Source organism: Garra rufa, chromosome 1 (genome assembly GCF_049309525.1).
Source record: "Garra rufa chromosome 1, GarRuf1.0, whole genome shotgun sequence".
In the NCBI taxonomy this organism is placed as follows: Eukaryota; Metazoa; Chordata; class Actinopteri; order Cypriniformes; family Cyprinidae; genus Garra; species Garra rufa.
Genome location: NC_133361.1, coordinates 56,057,375 through 56,071,402, shown reverse-complemented (window position 1 = coordinate 56,071,402; position 14,028 = coordinate 56,057,375). Strand labels below are relative to the sequence as shown.

At 31.8% G+C, this 14,028-nt stretch overlaps 2 protein-coding genes across 2 annotated transcripts; both read right to left on the bottom strand.

Annotated features, from left to right (window-relative positions):
* Positions 1-2,883: 2,883 nt before the first annotated feature.
* On the bottom strand, positions 2,884-4,246 carry pvalb4 (parvalbumin 4). Its single transcript, XM_073843010.1, has 5 exons — positions 4,156-4,246; positions 3,665-3,731; positions 3,443-3,575; positions 3,254-3,363; positions 2,884-3,170 (listed from the first exon to the last, which is right to left on the bottom strand). Exons 2-5 carry the CDS (start codon positions 3,723-3,725, stop codon positions 3,145-3,147), a joined length of 330 nt encoding a protein of 109 aa, XP_073699111.1. The 5' UTR covers positions 3,726-3,731; positions 4,156-4,246; the 3' UTR covers positions 2,884-3,144.
* Positions 4,247-5,674: 1,428 nt separating this feature from the next.
* Positions 5,675-11,304, bottom strand: pvalb1 (parvalbumin 1). The gene is made up of 5 exons (XM_073842987.1): positions 11,229-11,304; positions 10,749-10,828; positions 8,277-8,409; positions 8,080-8,189; positions 5,675-5,971 (listed from the first exon to the last, which is right to left on the bottom strand). Exons 2-5 carry the CDS (start codon positions 10,807-10,809, stop codon positions 5,946-5,948), a joined length of 330 nt encoding a protein of 109 aa, XP_073699088.1. The 5' UTR covers positions 10,810-10,828; positions 11,229-11,304; the 3' UTR covers positions 5,675-5,945.
* Between the last annotated feature and the right edge of the window lie 2,724 nt (positions 11,305-14,028).

The following is a 14,028-nucleotide window of genomic DNA, read 5'->3' as shown; positions in this document are numbered from 1 at the left end:
TACTTAAGACTGGTTTTGTGGATCAAAGTTACATTTATTATGTAAATATAAACTTTTATTTTGAATGCGATTAATCGCGATTAATCGATTTGACAGCCCTAGAAGAGTTGGGTTTATGGGCTTGGCTTCCAGTATATTTTTAGCTTTACAAAACAGCTGGTTTTGCTGCTTGATATTGCAAATTGGTGTGTCTTACCATGATATTATCTTAATTATATACACACTGGTTTGTAATGCAAACAGTTTTACCGCTTACTGCATGCTGTTATTCTTGTTATGCCCCTATAGCGGCTAAAAGCGCGCACTTTCACGTTAAAGAATAAGGTGGATAATACATTTCATCTGAGGCGTTTTATTTCTTTTACAAAAAAAAAAATGAATGCACCTGTCATTATAATACCAAGTACGTCAATTTGGCAGAGCGCGCACCTGCTTTAGTGTCAACTTCGGTGAGCATTTACATTGACAGTCATGTTTGAGTGCGTCACAAAAGACTGCGTTAATGCACAGTAGCGTGGCTATTGAGTTGCAGGACGCACATGGCCCATTTACATTCATTAGGACGAGGTGTTTGCTGTGACATGCTTTGGGACACTCCATGCGTGGGATAACCCAGCGTGATGCTGCGAGAGGAGAAACCCAAGAGCCTGAGGCTGACAAGGACACCGGATACAGAGGTGCTACTTACCCTGCAACACTGATGTCATGGGCCATGATGATACCGCACATCCTATATGGTTACTGAGCAATCATTTATTCATTTACGTTTGCTTATGTTCGCTGCAAGCACTAAGTTACACTACATTGACCTCTAAGGTGTCTCTTTTGGCAGCGCTCAGCTGATTTTAGTGTGTCAGAGGGTAAATTAGCATGCTATTTTGTACCCACTACATTCTCAGGAAAAAGTGTAAAAAATCGTACTTTTAGGCCCACAAAAGCAGTTTTGCACCTACTTTAAAGATACATATTACTACTTTAAGGTACTATGTGACCGTGGACCACAAAACTACTCATTTACAAACTCATTTTTATGAAGTTCTGAATAAAATAAGCTGTTCATTGATGTATGATTAGTTAGGATAGGACAATATTTGGCTGAGATACAACTCTTTGAAAATCTCTTGAGGGTGGAAAAAAATCTAAATTTTCGTCAAAATCGCCTTTAAAGTTGTCCAAATGAAGTTCTTAGCAAGCATATTGCTAATCAAAAATTAAGTTTTGATATATTTACCGTGGGGAATTTACCAAGTAGGGCCTATCTTCATGCAATGTGATCTTTACTTAATATCCTAATGATTTTTGGCATAAAAGAAAAAATGATAATTTTGACCCATACGATGTATTTGTGTGCTACTGTTTTAAGACTGGTTTTGTGCTTCAGGGTCACATATGCACCTTTAGAGATAAATGTGGCTCAAAGATGTACCATATGAAGGGTACTGCTGTTTGTTTGTTTGTTTGTTTGTTTGTTTGTTTGTTTGTTTTTTTGGCATTGTAGATAGTAAAAGCCATTTCTGAATTATATCGTGTTTACAATAAGCAATTTACTCTATTTTGGCGGTACGCTTGTTCCAAAGCTTGCAAAGGAGTTTGCAAAATGCGTTTCCTTTCACTCATTGTAAAATAACGCCATCTAGTGGAAGATTTAAGTTAAAACATACGCTCGTGAGAGAGGTTTGTTTATTTATGTATTTGAACGGATGAATATTGGCTTGGAAATTATAATCTCTGTAATAGTTTCTTAACAGTTTATAATAAATACCTCTACTGTCATATTTGGTAAATTTATTACATCCTTAGTTAAAGTATACATTTCTTTAAAAAGTAGAAAACAGCTATTTAAAATGTATTAAATTACATTATATATTTTGAACAGATTTTGCTTGTGAGTAATTATAATTTTTGTGAATATGAATAGTTTACATATACATATGATCCACCAACAAACAGGTATTATAATAACTTATTAATAATAAAACATTTTATAATGTTTGCATTTTTTATGGCAGTAATCCAAAATAACCCACAGAATATATGTACTCTACCAGTCAAAAGTTTTTGAACAGTAAGATTTTTTTTAAATGTCTCTTCTGCTCACAAAGCTTGCATTTATTTGGTCCAAAGTACAGCAAAAAAGTTTTCAGCATCATTGCTTCAGTCTTCAGTGTCACATGATCCTTCAGAAATCATTCTAATATGCTGATTCGCTGTTCAAAAAACTTTATTATTATTATTATTTAAAACGGTTCAGTGCATTATTTTCAGGATTCTTTGATGAATAGAAAGATCCAAAGATCAGCATTTATCTGAAATAAAAAGCTTTTGTAACATTATACACTATACCTTTTTAAAAGCTTGGAGTAAGTTTTTTTTTATAGAAATTAATACTTTTATTTAGCAAGAATGCTCTAAATTGATTAAAAGTGATGATAAAGACATTTATAATGTACAGAACAATTCTATTTCAAATAAGTTCTGTTCTTCTGAACTTTCTATCCTTTTAAAAACCTGGAAAAATTCTACTCAGCTGTTTTCAACATAATAACAATAATAAATGTTTCTGAGCGGCAAATCAAAATATTAGAATGATTTCTGAAGGATCATGTGACTGGAGCAATGATGCTAAAAAGTCAGCTTTGAAATCATATTGAAATATATTCATACGGAAAACAGTTCTTTTAAATAGTACAAAATATTTCAAGTTTTTACTGTACTTTGGATCAAATAAATGCAGGCCTGGTGAGCAGAAGAGACTTCTTTAAACATTAAAAAACTGGCTTTTTTATTTCATTTTATTGAAATGGAAATGTGCTCGAAAACTTTCTGCACACAGCTGGAGTGAAAAGCAATTTTGCAAGAAAAAAAAACCCCCGAAAAGAAGTCTATATTGAAAAAGAATATTTATTCTTTTGTTATCGTCCGTTCCCGTAAAAGTGCATCAGATTTTACAGTAAGCAAAATTCAATATTTAAGACAGGAGACATAACCGCTACATTCACAGTCATCGTTTTGACAGTGTGCTGCATGGGAGGAAACTTCTCATAAGCATCATGAGTATAAAAATGATTCATAGTAAGATGAAAATGGGAGGTCTTGGGCAAAGTTGTTCCTTCAGAGCAAGAGGTGTTGTTGGTCAGAAGCCATTTATGCCTTAACCAAGGCAGCGAACTCTGTTGGAGAGAAACAAAGCAACATGTTCAAATCTGCTTTGCAATCGAATCTAGTATCTGAAGCATAGTTTAATGTGACTGACCATCAACTCCGATCTTGCCGTCACCATCAGAATCTCCAGCCTTCAGGAAGACCTTGGTCTCGGCGTCAGTCAGTGCCCTGGCGCCAGACTTGAAGTTCTGCAGGAACAGTCTGCAAATGGACAATTCGTCAGTTCAGGTGCTTAAAAGCTCCGGCAGTTTTAGAGAGAAATGAGAAATGTTTCTCTTACTTCAGTTCATCCTCCTCAATGAAGCCACTCTTGTCCTGATCAATGATTGCGAAAGCCTTCTTCACATCATCAGCAGACTTGCTGGCCAGACCGACCTTGGCGAAGAAAGCCTTGTGGTTGAAGGAGTCAACAGCTGTGTGGGAAATACAGGAGGAGACTAATAAAACACACGCTTTAACGGAAGACGCTGTGTTGAAGATCTGGTTGCTCGCCGTGTCTCACCCTTGCATGCCTCCAGTGCTGCAGTGATGTCAGCGTCGTTCAGGACTCCGGCGAATGCCATCTTTAGCTAGATGGATATTAAAACAGCAAATATCACACACTCACATCTCAAACTTTCATTATTTGACCTCCGAAAGCTCAAATGCAGGTTTGCCTCCTCCGCATGCATATTTAACTATACATCTGACAATGCTTAATAACATTTCATGCCATCAACCATGCAAATCCCATAAAAACACCAAAATCACATGTGAAAATGAGTTACGAGGATGTTAAATCCCAACGAGTCCGGTGTGTGACTAGAGGTCCTCTTAAAATAAACCAGCGGGCAAAAAAAAACAAAAAACAATCCCACAGTCGCTTCAGACGAAGAGAGAGAACATTTAAGATGCATGTTTTCGTTTTTCCATTATCGACTGCTCCGAAACCAATTCGAGGATGTCCCAGTCCAGTACCAAGGATGTAGACTGGGGTCCCCCGTGCAAACTCACCTCTTTTGTCTTTTGGTGCTGAAGGTAGTTTCAGAAGACTCGAGCTGTGAACTGCAGTGATCTCCGGGCCCCTGATCTCCCCCTTATATACAGTCAGCGACTCCAAATATGAATCATAATGTAATTGACACCCGCCGGCCGAGGGGCCGGTTGACATGCGCCCAGCGGACACACTGTACTATATTTATCTTCAAAAATGAAGATGCTTAAAAGGTGCGTTTGAAAAAAAGTCCATCATATACTTGCATGCTAATAATACACGCTGCTGATAGTGCATGGACATATTCCTATGGACACTCGCTCACCGGGTTATATGAAGGGAGGCTTTCGGGACACTTTGCAAAGGGACATTTCTGTTTGTGCTTTGGGTATGGACTCTCTGGTTGTGTTTGCTTATGCTACTGGTGTTATATTTCGCATGAGATATTTGCTGTGTTAGATTTTGTCCCATTAAAAATGTTGTTTGAACTTGTCCTGGTGTTCTTTAATGCTGTTTTCTCTATGGGAAAGTTTAAAAAATGTCTTTAGTAGTAGTAGTATTATTATATTTCCATGACTTAAGTTTATGATATGTTCTTTGACTAATTTATAGTTGCTAAATCGAATCTTTTTCATAGAACTTTTAAAAAAGGACCAGATTTGCCTGTTTAAAGCTAGTTTTGTGACAAGTGTTTTGCTATTCACTCCGGACTGTTGCATTCAATGTTCAAACAGCAGAGAGCAGCAGAGTTCGTCCTGCTCGACTGCTTTTACAGCCAAAAACTCTTATACTTGTTCTACACCGTCGAAAGCTTAGCTTTTACATTAATGCTTGACTGAAAGTTGTTTTATGTAAGACAAATGGCTTAAAATGTCTGAGTTTCGCTTTGTTTATGTGTTTCATACTTTCTGAGGGAAATGACTGAAAAGCGGTTTGACCAATAGCGTGAGGGTATTGTACACAATCGACCAATCGTGTGCGAGAAGGCGGGATCTACAGAGAACGGTTAATCTCCGCAAAGACCGCAGAGAGATCGTTATTAGGAAAACGAAGCTAAACCCCGTGCTTTTTAGGCAATTTAGAAACCTTGTCCAGGACAAAAAGAGCACATAGTCACCCTGGAATATAATTAAAGATAATTGTCTAAAGGCTAAACGATTTAAATGTATAATTAGGTTTGCTAGTTAGTTATTACAAGAGTGTTGCCAGTTGCTTTAATAAAGTTGTGCCCATTGCAGGGCGTTTAATGGGTTTTGGAAGACTGAGCTTGGCTGGCGCTTTGTTTGAGTGTTCGATGAGCTATTCTGAGCATTCAGGAAGCTGCCATGGACTCTTAATTGGGCATGTGAAAACTATCCTCTGCAAATCCCTTCCAGTGCATCTCAGCAAATCTCCGGGCCTTCCCTCAGCCAACCTCGTGCCAAGAGCGGCCTGCAGGACATCCCTGACTCTGAGTGCATTATCATGAGAGCTTCCCCGGAGGACGTCCGACACCGGGCCAAGGCCGACACCCCGAAAAGATTGAGCTTCAAAGACATGTTACACCAAAACTATATTTATTCCTCGATTTTCACTCTTTCCCCAGAAGTGCATTCAAGATTGTACATGTGCACAAGCCAATGGGCTTGAAATACAACATCCAACTAACACAAACAGTACCATCATCCAGACGCTGTACTCAAAAATGAGTCAACTGTCCAAAGTCAGTCATAAATAAGATCGTATAAAAAAAAAAGTTCAGCTGAGAAAGGTGTGAGCTGTTGTGAGTTCTGGTTCCGTGGTATTGGAAGGGTCTTGGTCGGATGAAAATTTAAGCCTTTACAAGAGCAGCAAACTCTGTGAGATGAGACAAAGATGAGACAGCCGTTAGACAATTCTGCAAGTAACACCAGTTTCATTTCCACATGTGGTCAGGGGCCTGATAGTGTTGATAAACTGCACTACTGCTCGTCATCCTGCACTACGGTGGAGCTTCGGTGGATGCCGCCAAGTAAACAGACAGTGACAGTGGCAGAGCTCAATAATAAGAATGGCCCGCTGGCCTGAGGCCAGTGTCAGAGAGTTTCGCCTCAGTTAATGGCACTGTCACTTGCCCTACATTACAGTTGATTGATTTTTTCTTTCATTTTGTGATACTTGGTTGTGAATTCTTTTTGTCAGCTTGTTAGCTAGGCTATCATAGATGTTGTGAAAATTGCAAGACATAACTCGCGATAGTCTATCTGTAAGAATGGGTAAAAAAAATGTTAAAGTAAATTTTAAAGAAAACTTACAATTTGAAGTGCATGCATTGAAAATATATAATAATATTAAATATGCATAGGAATAAATTTGCATAAATATTAAATGTGCATGTAAAAATGACATGCACATTTAATTTTTTAAAAATGTTTCACTTGGTTTCGACTGTAAAAAAAAAGGGCGGAAAATGTTTCTGGACAATTTGTTTTTGTAAAGAACTTAAAATTCGAAAATAAACGAGTGCATAAATAAATAAAATGTGTAGAAAACTTGATAAAAAAAACCCTAATACATTTATATGTATTTACATTTTTAAAAATGCGTCGCTTGGTAGCATCTATAAGAATGGAATAAAAATGTTATTGCAAATTTTCCATGCAAAGAACTTAAAATTGGATGAAGAAATGTATATATTTATTTTATTATTATAATAAATACATTTATATGAGTGGTATATGAGTATTATATAATAATACTAATTATTTTTTAAAATGTGCACATTAATACATGTATATTTAAATGAAGGTTTTATATATATAAATATATATATATATATATATATATATATATATATATATATATATATACACTTATATTTAATATAATATATATATATATTTACACTTTCCTTGGTAGTATTCTTAAAACATTGAAAACATTATTGCAAATTTTCTTTGTAAAGAAAGTGTTAAATGTCATTTAAATAAATAAATACATTTATATGTGTGGAAAAATAATAATAAAAATATTACAAAAATAATAATATTTACTATAATATAAAAAGGAATATTATTTTTTAAAATTTGTATATTTAAGTGAATATTAAAATATATATGTAAAAATGACATCTACAATTAGAAATTAACATTTCTTTAAACATGTCCCTTGGTAGTATTCCTAAAAAATGTGCTGAAAACATTATTGCTAATTTTCTTTGTAAAGAAACCGTACAATTGAAATAAAATAAAAAAAAGTAAATAATAAATAATGCATGTAAAAAAAAACGAAAATCTAATGAATACGCATGGGATAAAAAAATTAAATTGAATGAAAAAATATATATATGTGTGGAAAATGTATAGTAATAATAAATAGTAATATAATATAATATTTAATATAATATACTATACTGTAAAATACAATTGTTTATAATATAATATAATAATAAATCATATTTTTTAAATTTGTGCATTGATAAATGTATATATTACATAAAAAGTTTCTCTTTGTTGTATTTCTAAGAACGGTTGAAAATATAGCTAATTTTGTTTGTAAAGAAAAAAATAAATGTATATGTGTGGAAAATGTATAGTATAATGTAATTGTTTTAACTTGCATGTGAACAAATATATATTTAAATTAATATTAAAATATAAGAGTAAAATTACATATCTGCAGTTACAAAGTTTTTTTTTTTTTTACAGGCCAGTATAAAAATTGGCAGATCGAGTAGAAATCTGAACTATTGGCCCAACCAAGCAAGCCCTGAGTGATGTGATGTTGTGATATATTATAGATTTTAAAAATACCACAAACAATTCCAGGCCATTTTCCTTCAGTTTCCTCTGTGATAACTTCTGGAGTTTCTCCATTACATCTATATACCAAAAACGGCAAGCTCCACTAGACTTCCTTTTCTTGACTTCCTGTCTAGATCTTATCAGTGGTGTAAAATGGTGTCAAAATGCTTTTTTTCCACATACCTTCAGCTCCAATCTTGCCATCACCATCACTGTCACCAGCAGACAGGAAGGCCTTGGTCTCTTTGTCGGTCAGAGCCCTGGCACCGGCCTTGAAGTTCTGCAGGAACAGCCTACAGGAAGAGCACAGGTCTGTTATTAACCCTGCAAATGCCACTGTTTTACAATATTTGGTGTGAATGATTTATTCTGAGTCTCACTTCAGTTCATCCTCCTCAATGAAGCCGCTGTTGTCCTGGTCAATGATGGCGAAAGCCTTCTTGACCTCATCGGCGGACTTGGCGGACAGGCCAACCTTGGCGAAGAAAGCCTTGTAGTCGAAGGAGTCAGCACCTGCATGTGGAGAGAGGTTTGAGTGTCAAAATGAGATAAAAAAAGACAATGTTTCATTTAATCAAAGTATTCTAATCAAAATATGTGACCCTGGACCACAAAACCAGTCTTAGGTAGCACAGGTATATTTGTAGCAATAGCCAAAAAATCAAGGTATGGGTCAAAATTTTTCTTGTATGCCAAACATCATTAGGATATTAAGTAAAGATCAATATGCATTGCTAAGAACTTCATTTGAACCAATTTATAGTTTTTTTGCACCCTCAGATTGCAGATTTTCAAATAGTTGTATCTCGGCCAAATGTTGTCCTGTCAATCTCAATTAAAAAAAAAAAGAAAAAAAGACTGATTTTGTGGTCCAGGGTCACATTTGTAGTACACATGCATATCTATATCTATATATTTTCACACACACATATATATATAATAAAAGTAATCAAAAATACATAAATATTATATAGAAGTGTACTGACCAAAAAAAATCTACTAACCAAAACTACTATGTGGTAACCTGCAATTGTTACCTTAACCAAATTTCTTCTATAAAATTAGTATAGAAATTAATGTAGAAATGAACGCTTTTAAAATATTTTATAATATTTTGAGTGGGGGAAAAAACAGTCAATTTAGATGTTATCATTTTAGTTTTTTTTTTTTTTTATATAGTGTTAAAGGAGTTTCTGTGTCATTTAATATTAAGTTCAATTCATTTATGAAAAATGTCTTATTTTGCAATTCTAATATAATATATACAAACTATCATACTGTTAAATGAGTTCCCATGTATGCTGGCCATGTGTTGACAGTTTTCCTGCCAAAATGGTCCAACTAATTTATTAAAATGTATTATATTTATTAAAATGTTATATTTTATGTAGGTTTGGAAAGAAAACTTTTAAAACAAATGTTGAAATTTAACCAGAAACATGTTGTCAAAAATGAAACATGTTTACAAATACCTTAAATTTAATTTAATAATATAATATAATATTTCAGTATGATATCAGCACATTGTTGGGTTTTTTTTTTGTTTTTGTTTTTTGGTTAGACTAGCACTAAAGAAAGTAATTTTGCAATTACAATAATGTTAAATTAAATATAATAATATAATATATAATAAAATTAAATTAAATTTGATAATCATTAATAATTAATAATATATATTAATAAAAATAATATAATACAATCATTAAATGTATTATAATATAATTTATGAGAGTTGCACATACGTTTTTTGATCGGTCTAGCACTAAATAAAGTAATTTTGCAATTAAAATAAAATAATTAATATAATATAATTAATATAATATAATAAATAAGGTAAATTTGCAATTATAATGAAATAAAATAATTAAATTATAATAAATTAAATTAAATAATAAATATAATATGATATGAAAATATAATATCATATAATATATGAGGGTTGCACAAATGTTTTTTGGTCCGTCTAGCACTAAATAAAGTAATTTTGCAATTAAAATGAAATAAGTACATTAAATATTAAATTAAATAATAAATATATTATAATATAATATATGAGGGTTGCACAAGTTTTTCGGTCGGTCTAGCTCTAAATGAAGTAATTTTGCAATTATAATTAAATAATTAAATTTAAAATGATATTAAATAATAAATATAATATAATATATGAGAGTTGCACATACATTTTTTGGTCGGTCTAGCACTAAATGAAGTAATTTTGCAATTATAATAAAATTATTAAATTAAATAATAAATATAATATAATATATGAGAGTTGCACATACATTTTTTGGTCGGTCTAGCACTAAAGAAAGTAATTTTGCAATTATAATAAAATAATTAAATTAAATTAAATAATTAAATTAAATAATAAATATAATATAATATATTATATGAGGGTTGCACATAAGTTTTTTGGTCAGTCTAGCATTAAATAAAGTAATTTTGCAATCATAATAAAATAAAATAATTAAATTAAATAATACATTAAATAAAATAATAATATAATAAAAGGGTTGCACATACGTTTTTTGGTCAGTCTAGCACTAAAAAAATAATTTAGCAATTTGAATCAAATCATATATATATATATAATTAAGCATTATTTATTTATAGTCTCAATTAGTCTAAATTTTCAAATCATTAGTGAACATCACTGCATTCTGCAGTTCTCCACAGCTCATCAGTTCATGTGTATAACAAATAGTTTGATTAATCTTTATATCTTTATATTTGAATGCCCACGAACTGCCGATCTGTTAAGTAGTTGTTAATGCCTTCTACATGGCAGCTATCATATAGTATTTACCCAGTTGTGATAAACTGTAATACGAGATTATCACATGAGGTCTTACCCTGGCAGGCAGCAATAGCAGCATCCACATCAGCTGCGGCGAGCATAGCAGCAACGGCCATTTTTCTGGTTCTGATTAAGCTGCAAAACAACAAAAAAACAAATAAGAAGAGATCTCACAGAACCAATAATACAGTACACCAATGAATCATAGACAGTCTAAACAATAACTCCATCAAGCATGAATGATCTGAGGTGCCTAGTTTTGCGATTTCACGGATGCAATATCAACTCAAAAAGCAAAAGCATCGGTCATTTCTTGATCCTCCGCGTCAAGCCATTTAGCGTCCAAGGTCTCCAGGTTTCAGCCTCTGCATCCCCAGAGGGATGTGAGGCGAAGCACGGATGCTTTCTGATGCTCTCCGTTAGCAATTCAACATATTCCACAGGCCCTCTCCGTGCACTTTGGTTTTCTTTGAAAAGCCTGATCCTAAAGTATTAGTATGTGGACGAGACGTGAGCATCCTCTGCGTGGACTCACCTTGCGCTTGTCTAAGGCGAGTGAAAAACCAAAGGAGTTAGTCGAGGTGTGACCGGTGCTTCTGGGGGTCCCAGCTTATATACCCTCAGCCTCACCATTTAGAGGAATTCGAAGCTAGTAACGGATACCGCGTGTGGGTCTACGTTAGGAATAGTGTCGAAAAAATGTGTCCAGTAGTCAAGTTGGGCTATTTTTAGTCTCACAAACGATGTTCAGAACCATGTGTGGGACCCTATGGATCATGAGGCCCTCCTCCCGCAGTCAGCTCGGGTTAAGCAGATGTCTGTTCCCACCTCTTCCACACTTTTATCAAGATGTTTCCTTTGGTTGCTCTTTAATTTGACATTTCCATGAAAAGGGGATGATAAACGCATTAGATATCACATGACGTGCATGTGTTTGTTTGATTGGGATGGATCGGGTGTCTTTTCCAGGTTGGAAGAAACTCTGGACGGAGAACTGTGGCGCAATAAACGGCATCTCGAGGCTGTAAATCATGTTGTTGCGTGATGAGAATAATTCATTGCGACATTCAGAGGCTTATTATGATCAGTACTGAAACTTTAGCTTTTTGAATTATTACTCAATTTATATGGCCTGCATGAAGACTATTGTGGATGAAACCTTCATAACACTCTTTATATGTATTGTACACTAAAAAAAAAATGGAAACTTTGAAACAATAAGTATTCAGAAATTGCTGGTAAGGTCATGAATAAATACAAAGAAATGGTACACATGCTGAAGTAGAAAGACTGAAATAGTAAAACAAAATTTAAAAATGGTGTAGAAACTATTTTCACTCACTTAAATTTCACAAATAATTACTAAAAATGACTTGTAATAATAATAATAATAATAATAAATGTTTTTGGAGAAGCAAATCAGCACATCAGAATGATTTCTGACAGATCGTGTGACTGTAATGATGCTAAAAATCACCTTTGAAATCTCAGGAATAAATTACACTTTAAAATATATTCAATAAGAATACAGCTCCTTTAAATAGTAAAATATTGGATCAAATAAATGCAGACTTGCTGGGCAGAAGAGACGTTTTTAAAAAACATTACAAATCTTAAGTGTTCCAAAACGTTTGACTGGTAGTGTACTGTTTTCTTGTAAAATGTAATTTTATAATAATTTTATTTACAACTTTCGATAATTTTCACAGTGTTGAATAAAGATTGATCAAATACAATTTTTCTGATAACTGCTAATCTTTTAAATTAGTATGGTTCTTTTTTATTTCTTGATTGCTGAAAATCGTGGAAACCATTTTCACTCAGAAATTGCTAGTAAATTTCGCAAATAATTACAAACAAATGACTCGTAACGCATTTAAATAAACGTGAAATTTTCAAGTAGAAAGACTCAAACAGAATTTATCATTTTTTGCAGTCTACCATACTATTAAATGAGTGTTAATGTATGCTGGCTATGTGTTGACAGTTTTCCTGTCAAAATGGTCCAATTCATTTTTTAAAATGTATTATATTTATTAAAATGTAATATTTTATGTAGGTTTGGAAAGAAAACTTCTACAAAATAAATTTTAAAATTTCACCAGAAATGTTTAGATCATGTTTACAAATACCTTAAATAATATAATATAATATAATATAATATAATATAATATAATATAATATAATATAATATAATATAATATAATATAATATAATTTATCAGTATAAAGTTTTTTTGGTTAGTCTAACACTACAGAATGTATTTTTTCAATTACAATAATATAAAATGAAAATTAAATAAATTAAAAAATATAAAAATATAATAATTCAATATATATATATATATATATATATATATATATATATATATATATATATATATATATATATATATATAAAATTAAATGTAAAATAATATAATTTATCAATATAATATCAGCACATTGTTTTATGGTTGGTCTAGCACTAAATAAAGTAATTTTGCAATTATAATAAAATAAAATAATTAAATTATAATAAATTAAATTCAATAATAAATTAAGTCAAATAATTAATATAATATTATATAATATTATATAATTTATGAGGGTTGCACATACGTTTTTGGTTGGTCTAGCATTAAATAAAGTAATTTTGCACTTATAATAAGATAAAATAAAATAATTAAATTATAATAAATTAAATTCAATAATAAATTAAGTCAAATAATTAATATAATATTATATCATTTATGAGGGTTGCACATACGTTTTTGGTTGGTCTAGCACTAAATAAAGTAATTTTGCACTTAAAATAAAATAATTAAATTATAATAAATTAAATTAAATATTAAATTAAATAATAAATGTAGTATAATATAATCTAATACATGAGAGTTGCACATACGTTTTTTTGGTCGGTCTAGCACTAAATAAAATAATTTTGTAATTATAATAAAAAAGTTAAATTTAATAAAAACATAAATAGGTTTTATAAAACAAAGATTAAGACACGTTTTCTGATAACTGCTAATCTTTTAAATTAATTAGTATGATTATTTTTTTTATTTCTTGATTGCTGAAAATTGTGGAAACTATTTTCACTCAGAAATTGCTAGTACATTTCACAAATAATTACGAACAAATGACTCGTAACGCATTAAAATAAACGTGAAATTTTCAAGTAGAAAGACTCAAATAGAATTTATCATTTTTGCAGTGTACCCTTCTCTTTTTAAATTTATAGTGTTTCAATATTGTCGTTCATTCACTCACTCATTTAGTTAGTTAGCTATTTAGTTAGGTGTTTATGTATGTAATGTTTGCAATGCTGTAGTGATTTGGATTTTATTTTTA